Source organism: Fibroporia radiculosa (genome assembly GCF_000313525.1).
Source record: "Fibroporia radiculosa TFFH 294 genomic supercontigs, scaffold674, whole genome shotgun sequence".
Lineage (NCBI taxonomy): Eukaryota > Fungi > Basidiomycota > Agaricomycetes > Polyporales > Fibroporiaceae > Fibroporia > Fibroporia radiculosa.
In genome coordinates this window covers 1,931-23,180 of record NW_012133232.1, presented here as the reverse complement: position 1 = coordinate 23,180, position 21,250 = coordinate 1,931, and the positions used below count along the sequence as shown (strand labels likewise).

At 48.8% G+C, this 21,250-nt stretch overlaps 6 protein-coding genes across 6 annotated transcripts; 3 read left to right on the top strand and 3 right to left on the bottom strand.

Annotated features, from left to right (window-relative positions):
• Positions 1 to 331: 331 nt before the first annotated feature.
• On the bottom strand, positions 332 to 3,208 carry FIBRA_01511 (uncharacterized protein; the record flags this gene model as incomplete). The annotated part of the gene is made up of 14 exons (XM_012323386.1): positions 332 to 418; positions 471 to 993; positions 1,046 to 1,305; positions 1,364 to 1,421; positions 1,472 to 1,622; positions 1,687 to 1,705; positions 1,760 to 1,918; positions 1,987 to 2,084; positions 2,139 to 2,173; positions 2,231 to 2,313; positions 2,373 to 2,426; positions 2,479 to 2,610; positions 2,674 to 2,834; positions 2,890 to 3,208. 14 exons carry the CDS (start codon positions 3,206 to 3,208, stop codon positions 332 to 334), a joined length of 2,139 nt encoding a protein of 712 aa, XP_012178776.1.
• A 1,715-nt stretch (positions 3,209 to 4,923) lies between these two features.
• Positions 4,924 to 8,928, top strand: FIBRA_01510 (uncharacterized protein; the record flags this gene model as incomplete). Its single annotated transcript, XM_012323385.1, has 18 exons — positions 4,924 to 5,221; positions 5,271 to 5,609; positions 5,672 to 5,832; positions 5,890 to 6,021; positions 6,076 to 6,129; positions 6,182 to 6,264; positions 6,320 to 6,349; positions 6,407 to 6,500; positions 6,566 to 6,724; positions 6,773 to 6,791; positions 6,831 to 6,999; positions 7,052 to 7,109; positions 7,169 to 7,428; positions 7,483 to 8,008; positions 8,060 to 8,093; positions 8,154 to 8,297; positions 8,350 to 8,603; positions 8,638 to 8,928. 18 exons carry the CDS (start codon positions 4,924 to 4,926, stop codon positions 8,926 to 8,928), a joined length of 3,105 nt encoding a protein of 1,034 aa, XP_012178775.1.
• A 389-nt stretch (positions 8,929 to 9,317) lies between these two features.
• Positions 9,318 to 10,751, bottom strand: FIBRA_01509 (uncharacterized protein; the record flags this gene model as incomplete). Its single annotated transcript, XM_012323384.1, has 6 exons — positions 9,318 to 9,701; positions 9,759 to 9,955; positions 10,008 to 10,247; positions 10,293 to 10,415; positions 10,469 to 10,645; positions 10,706 to 10,751. 6 exons carry the CDS (start codon positions 10,749 to 10,751, stop codon positions 9,318 to 9,320), a joined length of 1,167 nt encoding a protein of 388 aa, XP_012178774.1.
• A 4,051-nt stretch (positions 10,752 to 14,802) lies between these two features.
• On the top strand, positions 14,803 to 15,827 carry FIBRA_01508 (uncharacterized protein; the record flags this gene model as incomplete). Its single annotated transcript, XM_012323383.1, has 3 exons — positions 14,803 to 14,939; positions 14,995 to 15,104; positions 15,157 to 15,827. 3 exons carry the CDS (start codon positions 14,803 to 14,805, stop codon positions 15,825 to 15,827), a joined length of 918 nt encoding a protein of 305 aa, XP_012178773.1.
• A 1,190-nt stretch (positions 15,828 to 17,017) lies between these two features.
• FIBRA_01507 (uncharacterized protein) lies at positions 17,018 to 18,102 on the top strand (the record flags this gene model as incomplete). Its single annotated transcript, XM_012323382.1, has 4 exons — positions 17,018 to 17,194; positions 17,245 to 17,381; positions 17,438 to 18,029; positions 18,088 to 18,102. The coding sequence occupies 4 exons, from the start codon at positions 17,018 to 17,020 to the stop codon at positions 18,100 to 18,102; spliced, it is 921 nt and encodes a 306-aa protein (XP_012178772.1).
• Positions 18,103 to 18,655: 553 nt separating this feature from the next.
• On the bottom strand, positions 18,656 to 20,699 carry FIBRA_01506 (uncharacterized protein; the record flags this gene model as incomplete). The annotated part of the gene is made up of 9 exons (XM_012323381.1): positions 18,656 to 19,384; positions 19,441 to 19,502; positions 19,557 to 19,612; positions 19,669 to 19,842; positions 19,897 to 19,931; positions 19,984 to 20,084; positions 20,133 to 20,343; positions 20,392 to 20,553; positions 20,607 to 20,699. 9 exons carry the CDS (start codon positions 20,697 to 20,699, stop codon positions 18,656 to 18,658), a joined length of 1,623 nt encoding a protein of 540 aa, XP_012178771.1.
• Between the last annotated feature and the right edge of the window lie 551 nt (positions 20,700 to 21,250).

Here is a 21,250-nt window from a genome sequence, read left to right as displayed (position 1 = left end):
GTCTTCTCGGCCACCTCGTGCAAGATACGCTCGGATACCCACTTTGACTCTCCATATCCCATACCGGCAGCAATCTCCGCCTTCACTGGTCCTTCACAAAGATCCTTACTATCCTGAGCATCTGAGCAATGAAAAGGATTAAGAAATCTGAGTACTAAGGGACCAACGAGGACAACACACTCTGAAGGAAACCAACCGAGCTTATAAATACAAGTCGCGGAGGCGTAGCGAGTGGTGACCTCAACGCAAAATCGATCAGATGGCGTACCCCGCGGACATTAGGCTCAAATGAAGTTAAGGCTACGTTGAAGTCAACGCGCCACGCTTCGTGTTATGGTAGATCAGAAGGCCATAGACTTGCGATTATTAGAGGAAGAAGCGCACCATTGTGGACGATATGTGTCACCGACTGAAGCATCTACAATGGGAATTAGCTTGCTGACTGGACCTCTGTTGTATTCATCACTCACCTCCTTGTACAACTCATCAGAAATGCCGAGGTTTTCATCCGCGAGCTCACCCTCCACCAACGTCAGCTTCTCGGAACTGACCAGGTCGGGAAGGCCACGAGCGACCAGAACAGAACGCTGTCGTTCTTGCAAGGTCACGCCATCTCTCGACGATCTGTTGAACGCGAACACTCGAGAAACCTTCGGATCGGCCAATGTCTGGGCTAAGATGTAGCAACCCAAACCGCCAGTCGATCCAGTAAGCAAAACAACGTCCCCACGAGCTGATACTGCCACGTTAATACCACGTCGAGGGAGGTCTTTGGTATATTTAGCAACCATAACGTGCATCGCATCTATGTGCGCCGGGATATTGGCCGTAGTACTGCCTACGGAACCAAGTGCAACATTGGCGATGAATTTCGTCAGTTGTGCTATTGTAGGGCGCTCATAAACGAAGTTTCCAGTGATATTTCGAACATTAGCCTTTGTTGTATCGCGCAGAGCCCTCAATAGCGTGTTGCGGATCCACGCTGCTTGCAAGCTGAGGATCAACATGCATCAGATATGTGTGACAAAGCAAGTATCAGTCTTACCTGTCGCAGCCATGATTGAACACGTCATCCTCGTCCTTGACCTTATGATTAAGGACCTTGTGCACCACCGCACGAACGAAGCTACGAGCATTATCTGTATCCCAATTGACAGGAGCCGGGATGTTGGATTGAGAACTCTCCTCGACGCGATCGTACGCTGCATTTATCTCGTCATCATATTTGGCAATGACAGCTGCACGACGAATCGTGCTTTTCGCGGTGTGCTCGAAAGGCTTTCCCGGGCTGGTCACCAAGATCATCTATATAAAGTTCGCCGATGTTAGTTGCGCATCGCAGATTTTGCGTAGAATCGCCGACCTCCTTGAATAGTCTCGAATGTTGCGGGGCATAGGCGTTCATCTTTTCAACAGTTGGCCTTCGACGTTGTGAGTGTCTTCGTGCTACCAAAAGTGAGATCTTACGTACCATATTATATTCCTATAATGAACTAGTTTGTCTTCGTCCACAGGATCGAACGCATACTGCGGCTTTGGATCAACTAATATTCCTGTCTGGAAGCGCCCACGGCCGAACATCACACATCCTGCAACATGCTCATCTTGCATCAAGATGCTCTCTGACACAAACACACCGAATGAATCAATTTGAGCGTTCCGAATCACAAACCACGATAAACTGACCTAAAGGGCCTGGAATTGTCTAACACATCTGTTGAGCCATCACCTATTCAAGACGTGAAAAGGTGAACGTTACCTTCTCTCCCGTACTATGCATAATAAGATCATCAGTACGACCTACGATCCTCCAATAGCCAGCAAGGGAAGGGTGCGGTGAGAGGCGATCCGAGGTGGTATAGGCGTCGACGCCATCAACTTGGGTGTTGATGAGACAAGGATGATCTTGCTCATTTGACTAATGGATGTCAAATAGTTCCAATTCAAGATGGTAAAGAGCTTCGTCACAAATCTTTTTAAACGTACCACTATTACCAACTCAAACGTATTGTCACCTTGAGGCAACATGTGTGTGGTAACTCTTCGCTGAAATTTTATATACTCCCAGTCAGGATGTATCTTGGCTGCGAATGCATCGTGTTAGATTCATCTAACTGTTTTGACAGTAATAAGCTTACCTGGTAAGAATATCGACACGATCCCGGTCTCTGTTCTGTCAAGAGTGTTGAGTGAGATAACTTCTGCGTCAGGAATAAGTTGATAGCCTTACTGGCCATAGCCCATGCAAAGAGGAACTCCCTGTGACAATAGAAAATCTCCAACTTCCTTATTCAGCGGACCACCACCAAACCACTATCAAAACGGTGTAAAAAACACCGGAAACTCAAGGGACGAATTGGTCCAAGACATACAATGTACTTTCTCGTTGTGAACCAACTGACGCATTCAGGGACACGAGACCAAGACTTCGTAGATGAGATTCAGGCCAATGAAAATCAGATGGTACGGATGACACACCTCGAGGAATGCTGGAGCCGCGACAACGACGTCGCAGTTGGTCGCTTTGGCCGCTTGAAAGACTGTCTCAACTGTTGGGAAAAGTGGTGGGGATCTGGGGGCGAAAAGGGAGACCGTAATACCACTTGTGGTCTGGAAAGAAGTGTGAGCGTTCAGTGCAGACTCTCTGCGCAAAGTTGGTATCGCAGAACGTACCGCCCACATTATAGACATCAGACCAATACCGTGAAACATAGGCAGCATGTGGAGGGAAAACACCAGGCCGGCGACATCAATCTCGCCATAATATGGGATCGACCCAATTTCGATCATGCGGCGATTGGTGTAGGTGATTGGTTTTGGAAAGGCGGTAGAACCTGTATAGGAATACCGGTAGTCAATAGCATGTCGTACTGACCCCTTGACGCGCACCTGAAGAATGTAGAATGAGCGCGGGTGCGTCCAGATCGGGGGGCGAAACTGGGAGGTCATGTACGGAAGGGTACTCCGATGATGATGAGTAGAGATCTGCATAGGCTGGCATCGGCAAAATACCAGGAACGTCTGAAGCCGGATTCTGCGACTGGAACAATCTGAGAGCCTCCTTTGCCAGATCTTGGGACGCCTGCTGGTTTCCCACCAATACATAGTTGACGCCGACCTTGTTCAGTAAATGCGCCACAGCTGCAGGGGAGTTGCGAGCTGAGATAACGAATGCGGAGTAACTTGCGCGGATGATTCCCATTACCATGGTAGCGTACGGTATGGAATCTAATCGTCCAGCCGTTTCATCGGTATTGCGTACAAGAGATCAAGTCGACTTACCTGACGCAGCAAGAATGGCAACTACAGGTGTCTTCCCTGTCTCTTGATTCAATGGCACGCACTCCCTTATCCATCTCGCACCAGTACGAATAGCCCTCGCTCCGTCGGACCAAGTTATGTCTTGAACCCGACCAGTATCATCAGGGTATCTGAAGAGCGGATGTTGAGGGGAGTGCTGCCCGTGCCAGTCGAATATGTAGCCAAAAGACAAGGTGCCATCGAGCGGTGGTGGACGAAAAGTCTCAGATGAGAGACCTTGGGTCTGTGGAAAAGACTGGGTAGTACTGAGTCGTGTCATAGCTAGGAGATGGGAATCCACCGACCCCTAGGCCTGATATAAGTAGCGTTCTCGTTGACTAGGATTGATTATCACTTGCGCTCCAACTTTCCAATCTGTGAAATTAATAGACACTGCGATCAGAACGAGATGTCGCGAATGCTAGTATCTGAGAATAGCATTCATGAATGACGCTCGCCATCAATGCTGCGACTTTGACTACTACGAGGGGCGTATGGCACGTGTAAGCCTGAGGTCTGCTCGAGGGCTGGACGTTGAAGAGGCATGAAGTCGAATGATATGAGTGTGCGAGTTTCCTATACATTGTGCGTCCGAACCTTGCTTCTTTGATGCAAAAGTTAAGGTTCAATCTTTCTTTCTTCTTTCTTTGAATACCGTTATTGTCCGCGAGGGCCGAGCCCTATGTAAGGTTCAATCTCCAGCATCCATTCCTCCAATTACTGGACGGAATGTTGATTATCTGGTACTATGTTGATAGTCCGATACTAGTTATTACTGTTCATGAGTTGAAAAATAGATCGCAATCATTTCAGTAATAATCAAGGGACTCACTGTGAGGTAATAGGGTACTCAGTCACTCCTCGCTTATCTCAGGAGACTCAACTATTGGTGAACACCAAGATGGTTTCATTCAAAACGCCGTCGTAGTGCTGCCAGTACCAATGGACGTCACGTCTAGACGGATGGTACAGGCCCGTGACGGCAATCGAGGACTTGACAGAATTCAAGCTCGACGTCGGAACGCGATCACGTGCGCGGGACACAAACGGTGTACGTGAATCTACAACGAATTAGCGCCTAAACGCTTCCAAAAGACTATAGTTCTCGGGTTTCAAGAAAACTAAAGCTGAGAGTTATCGCGATCCAGCATCTTCCGTTTGAATCCCCAGTGGAGCTGCCATCCGTGACTCGGTGACCCGGCTCCTCATGGTTCACAGTTGTGCATTCGACAGAAGTACAAGGTGTGTGAAGATACGTGTTGGTGTATATCCCGATGTCGGCATGTATCAAACACTTTTACAGCGCGGCTCCAGGTATTTCGCTGTGCGAATCCCAACACATGATTTGGCCACTCCCGAGGCTCTCGGAAGTAAGTGCGGAGTCTCCGTTCAACGGACTATGTACTAGGGAATCAGGATTACGGGAATCAAGCTGACGGGCTGCTACCCACCGGTGTTCTCGTCATCCTGCTGAGCTCGTGCTCCCCGGTCGCGCTGGGTGGGGACAATGTCGGAACTTCGGGACAACTAGAGCACCCGATCTCGCAAGCCGAGTATTTACTTATATATGAGCACAACTTCAACCAATCGATCGCATCTTGACCGCCACTGTAACAGCCAGCTATGGTCGCTCGTCGCATTATCTCGCCTCCCCCACGGATCCAGGCTGTATCATGCGCAACATTTCTCTCCCCTCCCCTAGATGGCTCGCTGCAGCTTGGAGAAATGATCGACTGGCACGAGAAATACTCACCGACTCACCGCATCTTCTTACATGCTGACGCCAACTCTCGACCTCGCGCGATTACTTGGTCAGAGTGTGCTAAAGCAACTCGCACTGCGTCACGTTTGACTAGAGAGCGAATCTCATGGAGTGAAAAGAACGGTCGAGTGCCTGTAGTTGCCATCCTTGCTACCTCCGGTCAGTCTTTACTGAAATTAAGAAAATAACAACTCATTGGATTCTCCAGATGCCATACCATACGCTACAGCTGTGCTGGGTGTTATACGTGCAAACTACACGGTCTTTCCCATTTCAATCCGAAATTCGCCAGCTGCGGTCGCCCATCTACTTGGTCAAGTTGGCGTCGACCATGTTTTGGTTGGACTAGAGCAGGGATCACAAGATCTGGCGAACGAAGCGATTGCATTGCTCAAGGCACAGAATCCGAGCGCACGAGAGCCCCATCTCTCGCCTATGTTCACCTACGATGATCTCTATTCCCCGTCGTCCGAACCTCCTACAGCTGACGAGCTCCCATATGTGTTCCAAGGCCCTGATGCGCCCGTGCTCATCTCACATTCGTCAGGTGTGTCTTTGATAGTTACTGTTACTTCAGTTTGTCCTTCAACAATTACGTCATTCGTACAGGATCAACTGCGTTCCCTAAGCCCATCACTTTTTCAAACAGTCGCCTCATCGAAATCTTGTTGACCCCTTATTATGGCGAGCTCGATATTGCAGGTCTGGTCTTTTCTGCCCATATGTCGCCTATGTTTCATGCCATGGGCCTATTCACTTTCTTCTTTTGCGTAAGTCGCGTTTTCTCTGAATGCATACTCTTGTGTGCATTCAATACTATGCCTTAGTGTTCGTGTGGAAATATTCTTGCCGTGTTTACACCGGCATCACCACCACCAGTCCCTACCTCTGAGACTGTCATACATGCAGCAAAAGCCACAGATAGTACCATAATTATGGCGATTCCCACATTTCTGGAGGTGTGTAGTCTGTCCCAATGTCCTCTGGAATCTTTGTTTAACTGTGAAATCAAGACCTGGTCACGTACTCCCAACTATGTGAGCTGGCTTGCTACGCGAAAGCTAGTTGTAAGTGCTTCTCTTTATCTTGTTTGCGTTCCCTGAAGTATTTTCCCGGTAGATCTTTGGAGGTGGACCTTTAAACAAGGAGGTTGGGGACTTCCTAGTAGCGCAGGGAGTCCCCATTGTAACTGGCTATGGGTCGTAAGTCTACTGTTTGAGCAATGCTGAGCTCATCGAATCATTCTTTGTAGAACAGAGATTGGACCCGGCAGTTTAGCAATAACAAGTAAGCTGATGTCTATTGAAGGAATGCGTAAATCAACGTTTGACTCTTTTTAGGTAGCGCTCAACCTGACTGGGAATATACACGACTGCATAGGGCTCTCACGACACACATGTCGCCCCAAGGAGACAATACTTTCGAATTAATTGTTGTGGTGAGTTTGTCCAACACGAGGGTTCAATGACATCCCATTGAATACCATCGTTCGCGTTCACGAAGCAAAACGAGAAGTTCCATCCATGTATTATCAATACCAAGGTTGATGGTGCCGATGCCTACGCAACGTCAGATCGCCTTGCGCCACATCCAACCCTTCCTGGGTATTGGAAAATTGTGGGTCGTACAGATGATCAAATCATGCATAGTACGGGGGAAAAGGTGCGCATATTCTTATCAAGTCTCAATATCTTAATGATCATTCTCCAGACGAACCCTGGTCCTTTAGGTCAGTTTTCCTACTCACTTACGAGTTCGCGATCCTCAGACAATATGGAAACCTTAGAGAGCATGATGATGCAAGACGAACATATCGCTGGATGTGTGATGTTCGGCCGCGGACGGTTTCAAACAGGCGTGCTTATCGAACCGGAAGCCGAGTACGCGTTTAATCCTACCGACGAAACGAAGCTAGCGGAATTCAGAAATATGATATGGTACGTCTACAATAGCCGGTACAATGCGAGTGGACTGCTGATCTCAAGTAAGGCCGACAATGGAAAAGGTCAACGCATATGCGCCACAGCACTCAAGGTTATTCAAGGAAGTAAGCGCTCTTGTTTTGTTAGGAGCTTGAAGTTAATGTCAAACCGGATGTCTGTACAGATGGTCTTGGTGGCCAATCCTGCGAAGCCATTTGAACATACGGCGAAAGGTACCATACGCCGCACAGCGGTTATCGCCCAATACGAAGACGAGATTAATGCCGCATATAATCTCGTCGAAGAGAGCTCTCAAATAAATATACCCGCCCCCACCGAATGGAACGTGGAGACCAGCCGGCAATTCGTACGTACGATTATAAACAAAATCATCAAGCACGAGATAAAGGATCATGACGACTTGTTTCATCACGGTTGTGATAGGTGAGGTTCTCAATTGGCGTCGATCACTCTTGGCTGACCTGAGCTCTTGAACAGCTTACAGGCAACTCGGATTCGGAATACGCTCTTGAGGGCGCTTCGTGATATCGCGAAGGCAGACATACGCAAAGTCCCTGGGAATGCCGTGTACGAACATCCTACAATCGGCCAACTCGCGGACTTCGCGCTCAGCATTGCGCTTGGCACCGTAGAGAACGTCGCGGCCGACGTTGGGGCCCGCATCGACGCAATGCATTCCATGGTCGTCAAGTATACGAGAGAATTCCCTCCACACCAGGCGACAGTCACTGCCGAGAATAGCGAAGGAGACATTGTGTTACTCACCGGATCAACTGGTAGTTTGGGCTGTTACATCCTAGCCCAGCTCTTGTCAGATCCCAAGGTCTCCCACGTCTTTGCGTTGAACAGACCGTCTAGAGACCACATTTCCCTGCACGAGAGACAGAGATCGGCTCTGATCAACCGAGGCCTTCCGGACCTTGTCACTTCAGACAGGCTTACACTGGTGGAAGGAGAGCTTGCGGATGAGGGTTTCGGCATATCTGTCGAGCTGTATGAAGAGGTGAGTGTGTGTTTCAAGTTGAAACGCACGATACGACATTGGTCAATTTAGATGCGAGGATCCGTCACGCATGTCGTGCATAACGGTGCGTTTCACTCGTCTACCTTCTGCATGCCGACGTTCACGTAGACTTGGGAACACACAGCATGGCGCGTCGATTTCAAAGTTGCGCTTGCGTCTTTCGAGCAGAACGTCCGCGGCTTGCGCCACCTGATCGACTTGGCACTCACGTCACCTCTCCCAAGGCCTCCACAAGTGCTGTTCACAAGTTCAGTTGGTGTCTTCCAACGTAAGCCAGTCTCTGCGAGTCTGTTGAAGACGTTCTCAGACGGACTGCGTAGACGCACGACACGGCGATGATCTACCAGAGGCCCCCATACAAGCAGAGTACGCAGTCGGCACAGGGTACGCAGAGTCGAAATGGGTTTCCGAACGGATCCTGTACGAGGCCGCGGCCAGAACCGCGCTCCCCATCATGGTCGTTCGCGTCGGGCAAGTCACCGGAGGCCCGGACGGCGCATGGAACGCACATGAGTGGTTCCCATCCCTAGTGCAGAGCGCACCAGTTCTCAAGTGCTTCCCAGATGACAAGAGGGTATGTTCTTTCTTCATAACAGACTCACACGAAGGCATTTCTTGTGCCTATATACTACATCGCATGGGGCGTAGCGTGGATCCAGCTCAACATCGCGGCGGCTGCACTGACAGAGCTCCGCTATTCCTCAAGTATGACGCATACCGTGCACCTCGTGCATCCCTGCCCAGCGTCCTGGGGCACGCTCGCAGCGGTGGTCGCGAGAGTGTTTGACGTCCCGCTCGTCCTATACGTCGAGTGGCTCGCTCGGCTTGAGGCGATTTTCCAAGCCGTTCCAGGCGCTATCTTCAACCTGTTTATATTATTTACTTCACGAGTTTACTAGTCTTATTGAGCTTCAGTTTTTATCTGCTTGCTACGTCCTGCTGTCTTGCCTTATGGCCCCAGTCCGCGCTCTGTCAATACACAAGTGTAGGTTTGTTCTGTGAATACTTCTAAATAGAGTTGTAGCCTTGTGTAAATGATGATGCTTTAAATGTTCTTTCGTGTTTCAACAATCTTAGTTTTACCATATTACCTGGCTGAGCCTTAATGGTCATTCTTTGTTGTTTTTCAAGGTATCCAAGAATGGTAAAATAAATTGCTAAGTTCATAAAGACTTGCTAATTCAAATAAAGCAGAATTCGGATTTTTCTGATGCATGAGACAGACTTTACACGACGAGACCGGAAAAGAGCAAGCGGACGCTACTACAGACATACCATAGACATACTACTACATATCACAAGAACGTTTATTATCAGTGAGCTCGACGTGCATAGTGTCCATAGTATCAGTCCCAGTCATTACTTTGACATCTCCGGATGCGGGAAATTGTAGCTCAGTATTCGAATGTCCCGGACCATCTGTTTTATAACCACGATCAACAAATGTGTCTAGCGCAACTGATGTACCAAGCGCTGTCTCGCAATCCGTTAAAACAAACGTTGTGGTTAGAATGTTGACATTCGGCCCCTGCTTGCGCGAACGTCCATGGCCAAAGGTAAGGATGGATTTCATGTCCAAAGGAGTGACATTTCCCCCATGGTCATCACTTGAAATGCGAAAGATCAAGGCGACGAGCACGTTGAGATTGACAACTATCAGGCTAACCGACGTCTAGCGACGCATCATGATGGTCAGGCAAGAAAAGACGTAGGTATTGTGTATGCCCACCTGGATAACAGAGGCAAGAGCCTCTATCAGTCCACCGTCCCGAAGAACCCATGATGCATGATTCAGGCTGACAGCGGTCGTAAGGGACGTGGATGAGAAAACGGCAATGACCCGAATCTTCTGAGGCCTTGTTAGCTTGATGCCCCAAACGAGACGTATTGGTGCCACAATGAGTATGGAATCACCAAGAACATCAGCTATCAGCGGATGGATGAGTAGTGGATCAAGCTCATGAAATAATACACTTACCGATTACCTGCGCTATCGCAACATTTCTCCCGAGATCACATTGAGGGGTCGGAGATTCTTTCCATCCGGGCTCCTTTTCACAGACCCACCAGACCTGGGCAAAGAGGATAGCCCAGGTCAAACCAAAGGCACACGCAGAAAGGATCAATCCTTTGCGTAGCCTTCCGGGCACCGTTAAACGTATGATGGTAAACAGGATGGAGATTCGAGCGCTCCTGTAGTATTTCAGTAAGCAACGGTCTGTGCAGTATCATATTCATTAATATGCTGAAACTCGATACCCACCAAGCAACCAAGTAAAAGAATTGATCACACCTGCCACATTATTGTCAATCAGTTTGCAGTTGAAAAACAGGAGAGGGAAGTACATGTAGTATATGGAGATCTTGACATCCTGGGGAAATTTATCTCAAAATGACAGCCGTCAATATGAGCTATCGTCAAGTTCATCTGGAACTCACCTGGTGCCTCGATGTGGTACTGAACAAACAGCTCAACAATGACCATAAACACCAGCGATAAAACCATTGTGAAAGCAGCCCAAGCATCATCCCACCAGAGACGACGGGTAGCGGCTCGGTCGTAAAGCCGTATGATGGTTAAGCATATCGATGTCGTAGGAAGAACAAAATTTACGACTTGTGTATAACCGTTCAGCTAAAACCGATTGTCTGAATGGGCCGAAGACAAGCACTTACTGCGCAATGTCTGCTCAAGATGTGGAACAGCAGCTTCTGTGGACATGGTTGAGAGGTATGCAGACGAGGAATGCGGAACGGAGGGACAGCTTTTATAATATTACCTTGCTTATGCTATGTGAAGCCAACACAGGCAGGGTGCGCGCCAGCAATGTATGATGCAACACTAGATGATGAATCGATGATTGTTAGCAACATTCGCCCAGCAGAGTGATGGTCCTACACATTTACAGAAGCCACATGAACTTCTTCTGTCCACATGCTACAGGTTCGTTCATCAAGCCTATGTCGCGACTCGGAACACCTTCAAAGAACTGATTATCTAAGTGGCAAGATACCAGATAATCACCAACCAATTCAAAAATGAATATAGGAAATTAACTAGCCTTAGGAAAACAGGAAACTGTCTGAGACGCGGTCCGAGCATGCGATCCCTAAGTACATCATACCGGTTCTGAAGCGAAGTTCCGCCACCAACCCTGAAACTTGCTGCGCATGCTACGTCTTTTTGACAGCGACAGTTATTGAAAATCAAAGAGAAGCTAATGGACCATATGTATGATGCATTACCAAGTGGTGCAGCGCCAACATACCTTATGAACCGCACCGATGAGTCGACCGCAACGTGCACATGTTGTTGCGACCAGTGCGGCCTTGTCTGGGCTGTTAATCTGAGAGGAGGTGACTCAGAATAGAGAGCAGAAACAACGTGCATCGTACAGGCTGTGCCAGGTCCGTTAGGCCTGACGTTGATTAGAAACGGATGTGGAGGCCGGGTGAGCCGTAAGCGAGCCCTTCTAAGTTCAAGTTTTGAGAAATGCAATTTTGTCTTCACAAATCACAAATGGCACGAACCCTTCGCGCAAGGAGGAGGATTATCCATAACTGCGGTCTTTGATAAACCCCAACTCCGCCCAGACGCCCTCGAAGAGAAGCAACCGGAGTTTGTGTCCCAGGCGCGAGCTGTGGCGGACACCCTCGTACACGCAAAGCGAAAGTGGGAGAGACATTACTCGTACTATAAATATCGGGGCCGTGACATGTGGATCATGAATGCATGACGAACCACAATCCGCTCCACCACGTCGCCAGCCGGTCTTATGTGATCAGGGCCTTGGGCAAGGATAATCGAGAGATGGCGCGTGCGTGTCGAGTGCTGACGAACCACCTACCTACAGGATCGCATCGCGATGAGTGCCGTATTCCAGGCCCGCACAACTGCCCATGCTCCGGGATTCTGGAGGATAGGGAACATTTACTGTTCGAATGGGGCCGATCTGGTTACGCCACGAGCCGGGCCGTGTTCAGAATTACGCCCCTGATAGCCTGAGGCAAGCTCAGGTGCGACGCCAAATAGGATGGTCGGAAGACGACGTGCTCATTTTTCTGCGCCTCCACCCGATGGTGGCTACATTCTAATGGGCGGAAATACTCACCCAGGCAGCTGCCGATCGCGAGAAGGGCGATGAGTCGTCGGCCGCCAGTGCCGCGCTTCTTTATGAGGGTCAATGCGTTCCGTGATCACTGCAGGGAACGCCACATCGTCCTAGAGAAAACGATCCCAGGAACCCCCGGTTACTGGGACTTTCTGGCCCATTACCGTGCGGACGAGGTAGCTGTACAAATATTGAAGACGATCCCGAACGCTGATGACCAGACACAAATCTAACTCGCTCAGTGAGGGAGTAGGTTTACGGCGAGGAGTGCTTACTGCTCTGGCGACATTTACTTAGTTATATTCGACACACTCCGCATGTATCTCTCGGAGTATAAACTCCGCCCAGATCTGAGCTTATCTGATAGTTTGACGATATGCATTTTCTGTTTGTGCACTTTGCCGACCGAGACGCCCGATGTTATCCGGTGGCCTAACACCTTTCAATCCACGATCTCGAGGCATCTGTAAAATTTCAACCATGCACTGAGCTGAGAGCCCGCTTATACTGTCTACTTTTACGCTGACATGTGGAAACCCTCAACGTGCTAGCAGATAAAATTAGTACTGCTATTCGAAATTTAAACTTTGGAAAAGTATTCGAGCGTCTTACACCCCTATTGGCCAAGGTATTTAGTTATTTCTTTCCACAGGCATTTCTTCCACAGGTACTAGTAGCCACATGCTCATTTGCCTTCCAAAGATCCGAGTCGTCAAATCGTTCCTACGCGTGTACGTGTCTCCCGGCAGTGTCTCCCAATTTAAGCCATAGGTGTCACATTCACAAAGGGTAGGATTTCCACACTCTTTTTATCCCCCTGTCAAAAAAATTATTTCAGATTAGTTTCCGTACTCAAAAATGCATAAGACTCACCACATTCGATGTATAATAAGGATCCCCTTCAATCATCATGGCCGCAGCGACTGCACTTTCCGCCTCCACGATAAGCAGGGTTCTGACAGCTGTCTGCCCACTAGAGGATCCGTCCTCTCTGGAAGAAAGAAGCAGCCCTCCGACCTCTGCTGATCGGGATTTTTTTTGCAACTGGCTTATAGTCTAAAACGGGACTCACTTATGACCCCCTGCACAACTAGTCGCATTGATCTTTCCAAGTGGGCAGGTCGAACAGCAATGCGCCTTGCAGAAGCATCTGCATCTGTATAGTACAGAAGTCAAACGGCAAATTTAGGTAGTGCTTTAAGCCGAACAGACGGGTCAGACATATTTCAAAGGATATGAGAAAGTTGGACACCAACGGAGGTTTGATACTGACAGTGTGCCCAATACACCGAACCAGTACATAGCACGGACAACTCGGATACTGACTCAGCAAATAATTAAGTAAATATGAGCTTGAGATGTTTGTGCGGCGTTCAGGACATATAGAAACACGGCGACATTTGCATCTTCCCGGATCTCGGTGTTGCGACCCTGAGTAAAAGACAAGCCGCGGGTACTCACAGAGAACAAGCGATGATGTATAAGAAGGAATCTTGCTTCCCATTGTATACTGCCTTTTTTTGCCGCGTGAGAGACAAACATGCCAGCGTCGCTCAAACTGGAAATGGTATGAACGCTTTCCGTGCACTTAGATCCTTGGGATTCAGAATGCCTATTGGGTATATCAGTAAGAGCAGAAAGAGAGAAATAGGGAGACATACAAGACGCGAACGCTGATCGGAACTAACATCATTACTAGCTCCCATTTTGAATAGGATACTCGGTGGCGACCGGCGTTCTGCATCATGATAGTAATCAAAGATTTGTATTTTCAAACAATCTGATGTCGACTAGCAGTCATCATCAAACACCTCCCTGGGAGTATGAGATTAAGTCAATCCCAAGTCTACTCAAGACAATTGGATCTGAGAAGCCCGGGCCACTGATATCACTGTAGTTAGGTTGTACGGTATGATAATTTAAATGCCGTTGCAACATCAAGCATTGATATCACGTGTCGCACACGCAGGGCTTGTTCCAATGTTCAAACTCAATGAACGTGAACAAATATGTATTCAATAAAGGTGCGCACCGAACGATTTGGACGCTTGAAAGGCACTGAGGTAGTCTGTATCTTCGACACAAGCCCATGGCACACGTAACACATCCCTATGCTGCATGTGTGACGGTTTTGGTTTGAAGTTATAGTGGCATGCGGCTAGTTGGTCCAAGAAGGCTCAGCGGGCCTTGTACTAAATCAGAGACAAGATAATGGTACCGCAGCTATGGGTCGATTTAGGATAGATGTGGTAGTATCGATTCTCACCACATCCGAGTCAAGTTGAATCCCCGTTTTTGTTGTAAGATTTGAAGTATGCCGAAAACGTCAGGTGTTGCTCTGACTGGCGTTGGGACTAACTATCATCCAGGCTTGTCAAATCTGTCCTGTTTTCGAGCAAGTGGCGCATATGCAGCATTTCAACTTAATCGCCTGGATGCTTCCTAAAATGAATTACAGAAACGAGAAAACATCCCGATCCCACGAGACGGAGAGATCGGTAAGTTTGTCATGCTCAACGTTCATCGCATAAGTTGCCCAGAAAGCTGATGAAATATCCCCGATATTTATATCGCACTTCATTCATATATATGGCCTAGGACCGAACTTGTCACTCTGCCAACGACCTTACTACTGAAGTCAGCTGCTTTCACACTATTGCCATGGAGATCACAGTTATCCGACCTGCTACTGAGGCATTTCCCGAGGACATCGATCGTATTCAGCATGTAGGACGAGTTTACCAATCCTTCCCTGGCTCCGAATACGTTCTACCCTCTGACGGCCCAGAGAGAGACAGGTAATATCATGCTTTCAAGTTAAGATCGCACCATTGAGGACCGCCTGCCCATTAGACTGGCCCTTCAGCATCGCTTGCTGGCTGGCACATTCGAAAATCGGATTATGATGCCTGAAATATCATTCGAAGCTGGGGACCGTATACTGGACAGCGGATGTGGATCTGGTACGTATTATCACGGCCTTGCATGTCGGCGCATAAGCTGACGTTGTGAAAGGCGTTTGGTTGCTGGATGCCATCAATCAAGTGCCGAACGCAGTTGTTCTTGAAGGCATTGATATTGAATCTCGCCTCTTTCCGATGGACAGTAAGCTCATTGCAACTCGTGGAAACATGAACTTTTCCATCGGCACAATTACCAAGCTGCCTTCCGAGTGGACTGCAACCTTTACGCTCGTCCACCAGAGGCTTTTGATAGCTGCTTTACGTGCCGAAGAATGGGGACAAGCGATTAAGGAAATGATGAGGGTGTTGGTTCCAGGAGGTTGGGTTCAGCTCGGGGAAGCTGGTGCTTGGCAGGCCGGAAAGACGACAGAGAAGCATCGCTCGCTTGTTGACAAGCTCTTCGTGAAAAGGGGTCTACTTCTGGACTGTTCAGACCGCATTCCATCCATGCTGCGCGCAGCTGGGTTCTCAAACGTTCATATAGACAAGCGGCCCATATCACTCGGGAGCTGGGCCGGGGAGGTCGGTATCGAGGCTCGGGAGAACTTCATGGGTGTATTCAGGGGTATGAAAAGCCCTGTGCTGAACGCGGGTGGATTAGGATATGTCAACACTGAGGAAGAGTGGGAGAGTCTTCTTGATGCGGTCGAGGAGGAGTGGGACAACACTGAGGGCGCAGAGATGAGTTTCTTCATATTCTACGCTCAGAAGCCTTTGTTTTGAGTATCACGTAGCCGTTGTCAGCAGTTCGGACATGCACCATCTGTCACTAGTAAAATAAAGTCTCCGTTTCCGAGTCGCACCTTCGGCGCAGGCCCTATCCGATGCAGATGCTTAGATGCCACGGTTTATTCAGTTGATTGATTATAATGAACATCTGTATAGTACACATTGAGGTGAGAAAGGTAGTTTTCCAAAAGATGTGCGTCCAACTATCATGTGGCGCTGCCAGTGCCGCATCGTTAGGAGGTTCAACAATCTCCGAATTCTCGTGGATTCACACCTGTCCGGAGGCAATATGCATGCCGGATGGTATTTTGTCGAGTTTCAATCATAGAAGCGTGAGAAGCTGTTACTTATTGAGTTTGATCCAATCGGGATAGAAACTGGAACGCTCCTCTCGCGAGGAAGCTCTTGGATTCGGGCGTCAAAGGGAGGCATCGGGCGCCGGCCCGGGTGTATCACCTCCATATGCTAACTTAATATTCCCCGTCCTTCACATCATCTCAGAGGCTTCGCTGGTAGGTCGGCCTGAATAATTATTAACTTATCAATTGCCTTCTATGTGACCTGACTGGGACCATGCACAGGCCGTCTTCGATCCTTGTCGCCATACAGAGATGTTGCCGAGGTCATGGATCGCCTCTCGGTGGCATGCGTATAGGCATGATGGTATGCGCCCCCTCCGGTTTTTAAATTATGGCCAGCTCAATATTCAAGAACCCGCGGTCCACAGCGGATTGTCTGCAGCTCTCGCCTAAAGGTGGTGTCGCATCAGGCTTTCAACTCCGAGTAACTGAACTTGGTCGGCGAGAACTTGAAGGAAGACGTCCTTGCGGGAAGCCCCGAGCTTACCACATCTCCGCACAGCCCGCCAACATCAACATGCCGTCGTTGACCAGTTTGTATATGCGCTATTCTCAATGGGAAGCCATTCGTCGGCCTTTACAAGGACACCTGATCATGTCCCACAGTCCAGGGTCCCATCCGTCGACTCGAGCAACCGCTTCTCCGGATGCCACTCCTACAAAAGCAATGCGTTATTCTCAATGGGCAGCCATTTGTCGGTCTTTGTGACGAGGACACCTGATCATGTCCCACAACCCTGGGTCCCATCCGTCGAGCACCCGCTCCTCCGCATGCTCCTACAAAAGCACTTCCCCTCATAGCCGATACATCAGTTTCCCTGCACGATGTCGTCCGCTCCTATCGTCAAGACCATCAGCTCCAGCGACGGTACGGTCATTTATGCCGAAGCAGTTGGCGACCCCAGCAATCCAGCTTTGGTCCTTGTGCATGGACTCAACTTATCCGCCGCAACCTTTGACAACCTCTTCAGAGATCGACGCCTACTGGACAAATTGTACTTGGTAAGGATTGCTGCCCTTCTAGTCTCGGTTCCATTTCATATTTCTGCCAGGTCCGTTACGACCTACGTGGTCACGGTAGAAGCGGGAAACCAGAAAACGCGGAGGGATATCAATCGCGCTTGTTTGCGGATGATTTTGCTGCAGTTGCAAGCGCTTTCAGATTGAAAAACCCGGTGCAGTGTGGCTGGTAAGATGCTCTGTGACTGAATCTTACTGTTTCCCTGACTTTCTTTCGTTTCGCAGGAGCTACGGCAGTGAGTTCGCTTTCACTATTCTAAATCCACTCCTTGGGAACCTGCCTTTTACAGGCACGGTTGCAAGCGATATTATGCAGCATCTCGGTGCTAACACCGTAGCGGGGATTGTATATCTGGCCGCCTTGCCTTACGTTGGTCCTATCATGGAGCGTGTTGGGACGCCCATCGTCCTTGGTTTGCTTCCTGGGTTGATGAGCACGACCGATGTAGCTTTGTACGCTCGCACAAAGGTAGCCTTCATGGATTCGCTCTTCGTTCATCCAGAGAAGGTCGACTTCGCCGTGAAGACGTCCTGGATTGGTCAGGCCATTCTTCAAACTCCGGACGTGAGCAATTTCATCCTTTCTCGCTCTCAAGACCCCGAGAAGCTATTTGAAGCCGGCCGCAAGGGCTTACCGTTGCTGGTGTTGAACGGCACTGCGGACAAGCAGGTCATAGGAGACGTAGTGGTGAAGGAGATGAACCCGTACTTCAAGGATATGGATGTGGTTATGGTCGAGAATGGAGCTCATGCTTTATTCTATGAACATCAAGACGAGGTTGTCACCGCTCTCATCAAATTCGTTGAGCGCGTGACGGTGAGTAGTAGTATATCGCATAATATGGAAGATGTACGGCAACTGATATAAAGACCAGGCAAAGGGCACCTAAATATTGGAGACTATCGAAGGTTGTAAAGGACATACCGTCCTTGTTGTGTTGTAATTGATTTTGATGTTGTATGTGTATCTGTGTTATAAACGCTTCCTCGAGCTGTGCGTCATCGTTCTGATTTCGTGCTACTGAGTACGGTTAGCATTAAGACAGTAGGAAACTGCGGAAATGCTGTACCGATTCCATCAGTCCAGTCGTTCTTCAGCTGTCAGAACCTGCTAAAAGCACCACAAGAGTCACCGCCATTTTATGATATATGCTGCTCAGGTTTACAACACACCTAGAGCCGTCATAAATACTCCGGGTAGCCTTGCTATGAACTCTGCGCAGAAAATCTGCGGTCAATCTGTGGCTGATACAAAACCGTTCCGGAACTCCAGCGCGGCTCTAACGGGGTGCCTTTTTCCTGATGTAGACGATTATCGATTAGAACCCTCGACTGCTATGTACACAAGCGAATAACGTATCACTGTGCTGCCAGGTAGCACAGGTGAAATTGTTACTCGACATTTTATTAGTACCATATGGGCAAGAAGATAACGAGAAAATTCTACTGGTTCAATATTCTCGAAAAGTAGTACTGTATACCCATTGCACTCGTAGCGAATGCACCAATTATACCGTCCGGGCGAACTACCACAATGTTTACCTCATCCTGATCGACACAGTATGCAGCGCGTGCATGTCCCTCGCCATCGAATAGGATGTCCGCAGAGTCGTAGATGTTCGGCATCGACGTAGAAGAGATGATAAAGTTCTGGACAATGGCAGAAGGAATGACCGAGAGTACTTTCGTCGAAGCGACGACGACCTCAGTCGTAGCATTCTTGGGGACAAAGATGAGTACGGTATGTTTCGACGGGCTGTAAAGATGAAATAGGGTGGTCTCCTTTCCGGAACCATCCAACAGTCCTGGTGCTTCAGGTGCTCGGTCTCCCGCGCGGACGCTACCCTTGTACCCCTCGTAGGCGAGTGCCCTCATATCTTCATCATCTTGACCATCGGTACCCCTCTCATCTGATGTGATGGAACTCCACCTGTAGTTGACACCATACAGATGCAGAGCATTGTTGCGCCATCTGAACCAGCCGCTCGACTTGGGATCGTCCTTTTGCTCTTCACTGTTGACTTTCTTCTTGGCGACTGTGTGGGTATAAAGAGTTGTCGTCGCATGTAGCATCTGCGTGATGACCGGAAGGCGTTCTTCATTGTAGGTGGATAAGAGCGAGATATCTGCGTATCCCTGATGTACAAGCGCAATCTTCCATGCCAAGTTGTACTAGAGACGTACAATATACGTCAGCGAGCGGACACACTCTCACGATGTCGAACTACCGAATCCTGTACGCTGCAGTTCATTCCTTGTCCGCCGGTGGGAGAGTGAACGTGTGCAATATCTGAATGATTTATGAGCCAGGGAACATCTGGAGGTGACAGTACACACCACCCACCTCCAACTAAGAATACCCGGCCTTCGCTGAATTTATTAACGATGCGCATATTTGGTCTATGCATATTGTCAGGGTTCCTCTAGACTATGATATCGCGCTATAGGCCACTTACTTGAAGTACGAAAGCCATGTGAACGTGCCGAACGTAAGCTCCTTCATACCACTCTCATCACGTATGAACTTGATGAGATTATCTGCATTGGCTAGGTCCACTGGGTCAAAATTCTGACATGTAACTCCAATGCTAAATGTGCTGCCATTCGGTGTGGTGGGCCGAGCCAGAAGTCTATCGCAATGCTGGTATCAATGACCTTCCAGGAGAATCTGCAAATCCACGCACGTGAACTGCCCTGGCTTACCCCAAATATGCCAATACTACATGTAAAATCAGCTTGCAGATAGACAATAACGCAGGGCAACGACGAACATTATTGCTAAGTCCCTGGATCTCCACATCTCCCCAAACCATTCCATCAGTATCACGAGTCTCGCCTTGGAAAGTCAGCCCCAGCAGCTTCCTTGTTATCCCTTCGGCCAGTGATTAGATCGCACTCACTTTATCGCACTACACCATACCTTTAGCACCGTCCGCACCCACCAGAAACTGAGCGCGGACAGCCTCTTTGGATGGAGAGGTGCCCTGCCGGACTATTGTAGCGGTGACTCCTTCAGCATCTTGCTGGAAACCAATAAGTTCTGTCCCCAACTCGACGCGACAATCGTAGCTCCCTAGGTGGGAGCGAAATATTTCTTCCAGTACCGACTGGCTGAGACACTTGCCATTTCCCTGAATATACTGTCAAAATAATGATCAGGAAGAGACCATTGCGCATACATAGGGGCGATCTGGCCGAATCTGAGTCTTCTCGTAAAGATCCCACGTCTTCGTAGGCTCAATACCGCCAGGCTTATAAGCTCTCATAGTCGGGATGTCTGTTGCGAGCTTGAAGACATCGTCAACGATGCCGAGCAATTCCATGAGTTCAAAGGTACGAGGCTGAATATGTGTGAGTAATGTAATGTTACAATATTGAATGAGCAGTACTTCACCTGGATTCCAAATCCACGGGATCCGACGTGAAAAGAAAATTCTTTATCTATAATACGACACTTAATTCCGTTTTTGACCAATGCCAGCGCCATAGTGAGACCAGCGGGGCCCGCACCAACCTAAAATATGTCACCTCTGACAGTACAAGACGTTGAAACAACAGATAAGCGTACCACCAGGACAGGAATGGATAGATCCATGACTGAAGACCAAGTTCAACGACGATATGCGAAGACGAGGCCGTGGGGTGCTGTGGCCTCTAAGAATGATTCTTTATAAACCCACAGAAAGTTCGTCCTCGTACTCCAATGTCCATACTGGGAAAGAGAAGTTACCGCATGTGCTGGATGATCAGGATGTCCCAGTGCATCTTCTGTCAGCAGCTACGTGCTTCCATATCCGAGGGTAGCCTTGTGATCTGGGTACAGATTCGCTACTGGGTATAGACGGATGCTGACCTGGCGCAAGTTAAATTTTCCACAGCATGTGAACGAGCAAGTTGAGACGTTACATATTTTTGATAGGAAATGTAGAACAACTCTTGCATGTAAATGCGTTCACTCTAGATCACGATTTGATGCCGAGCTGAATGTTGGCTGGTGACTCCTGAGCGCCGACTCGTCCACTTGGATCTGTCAAAAAC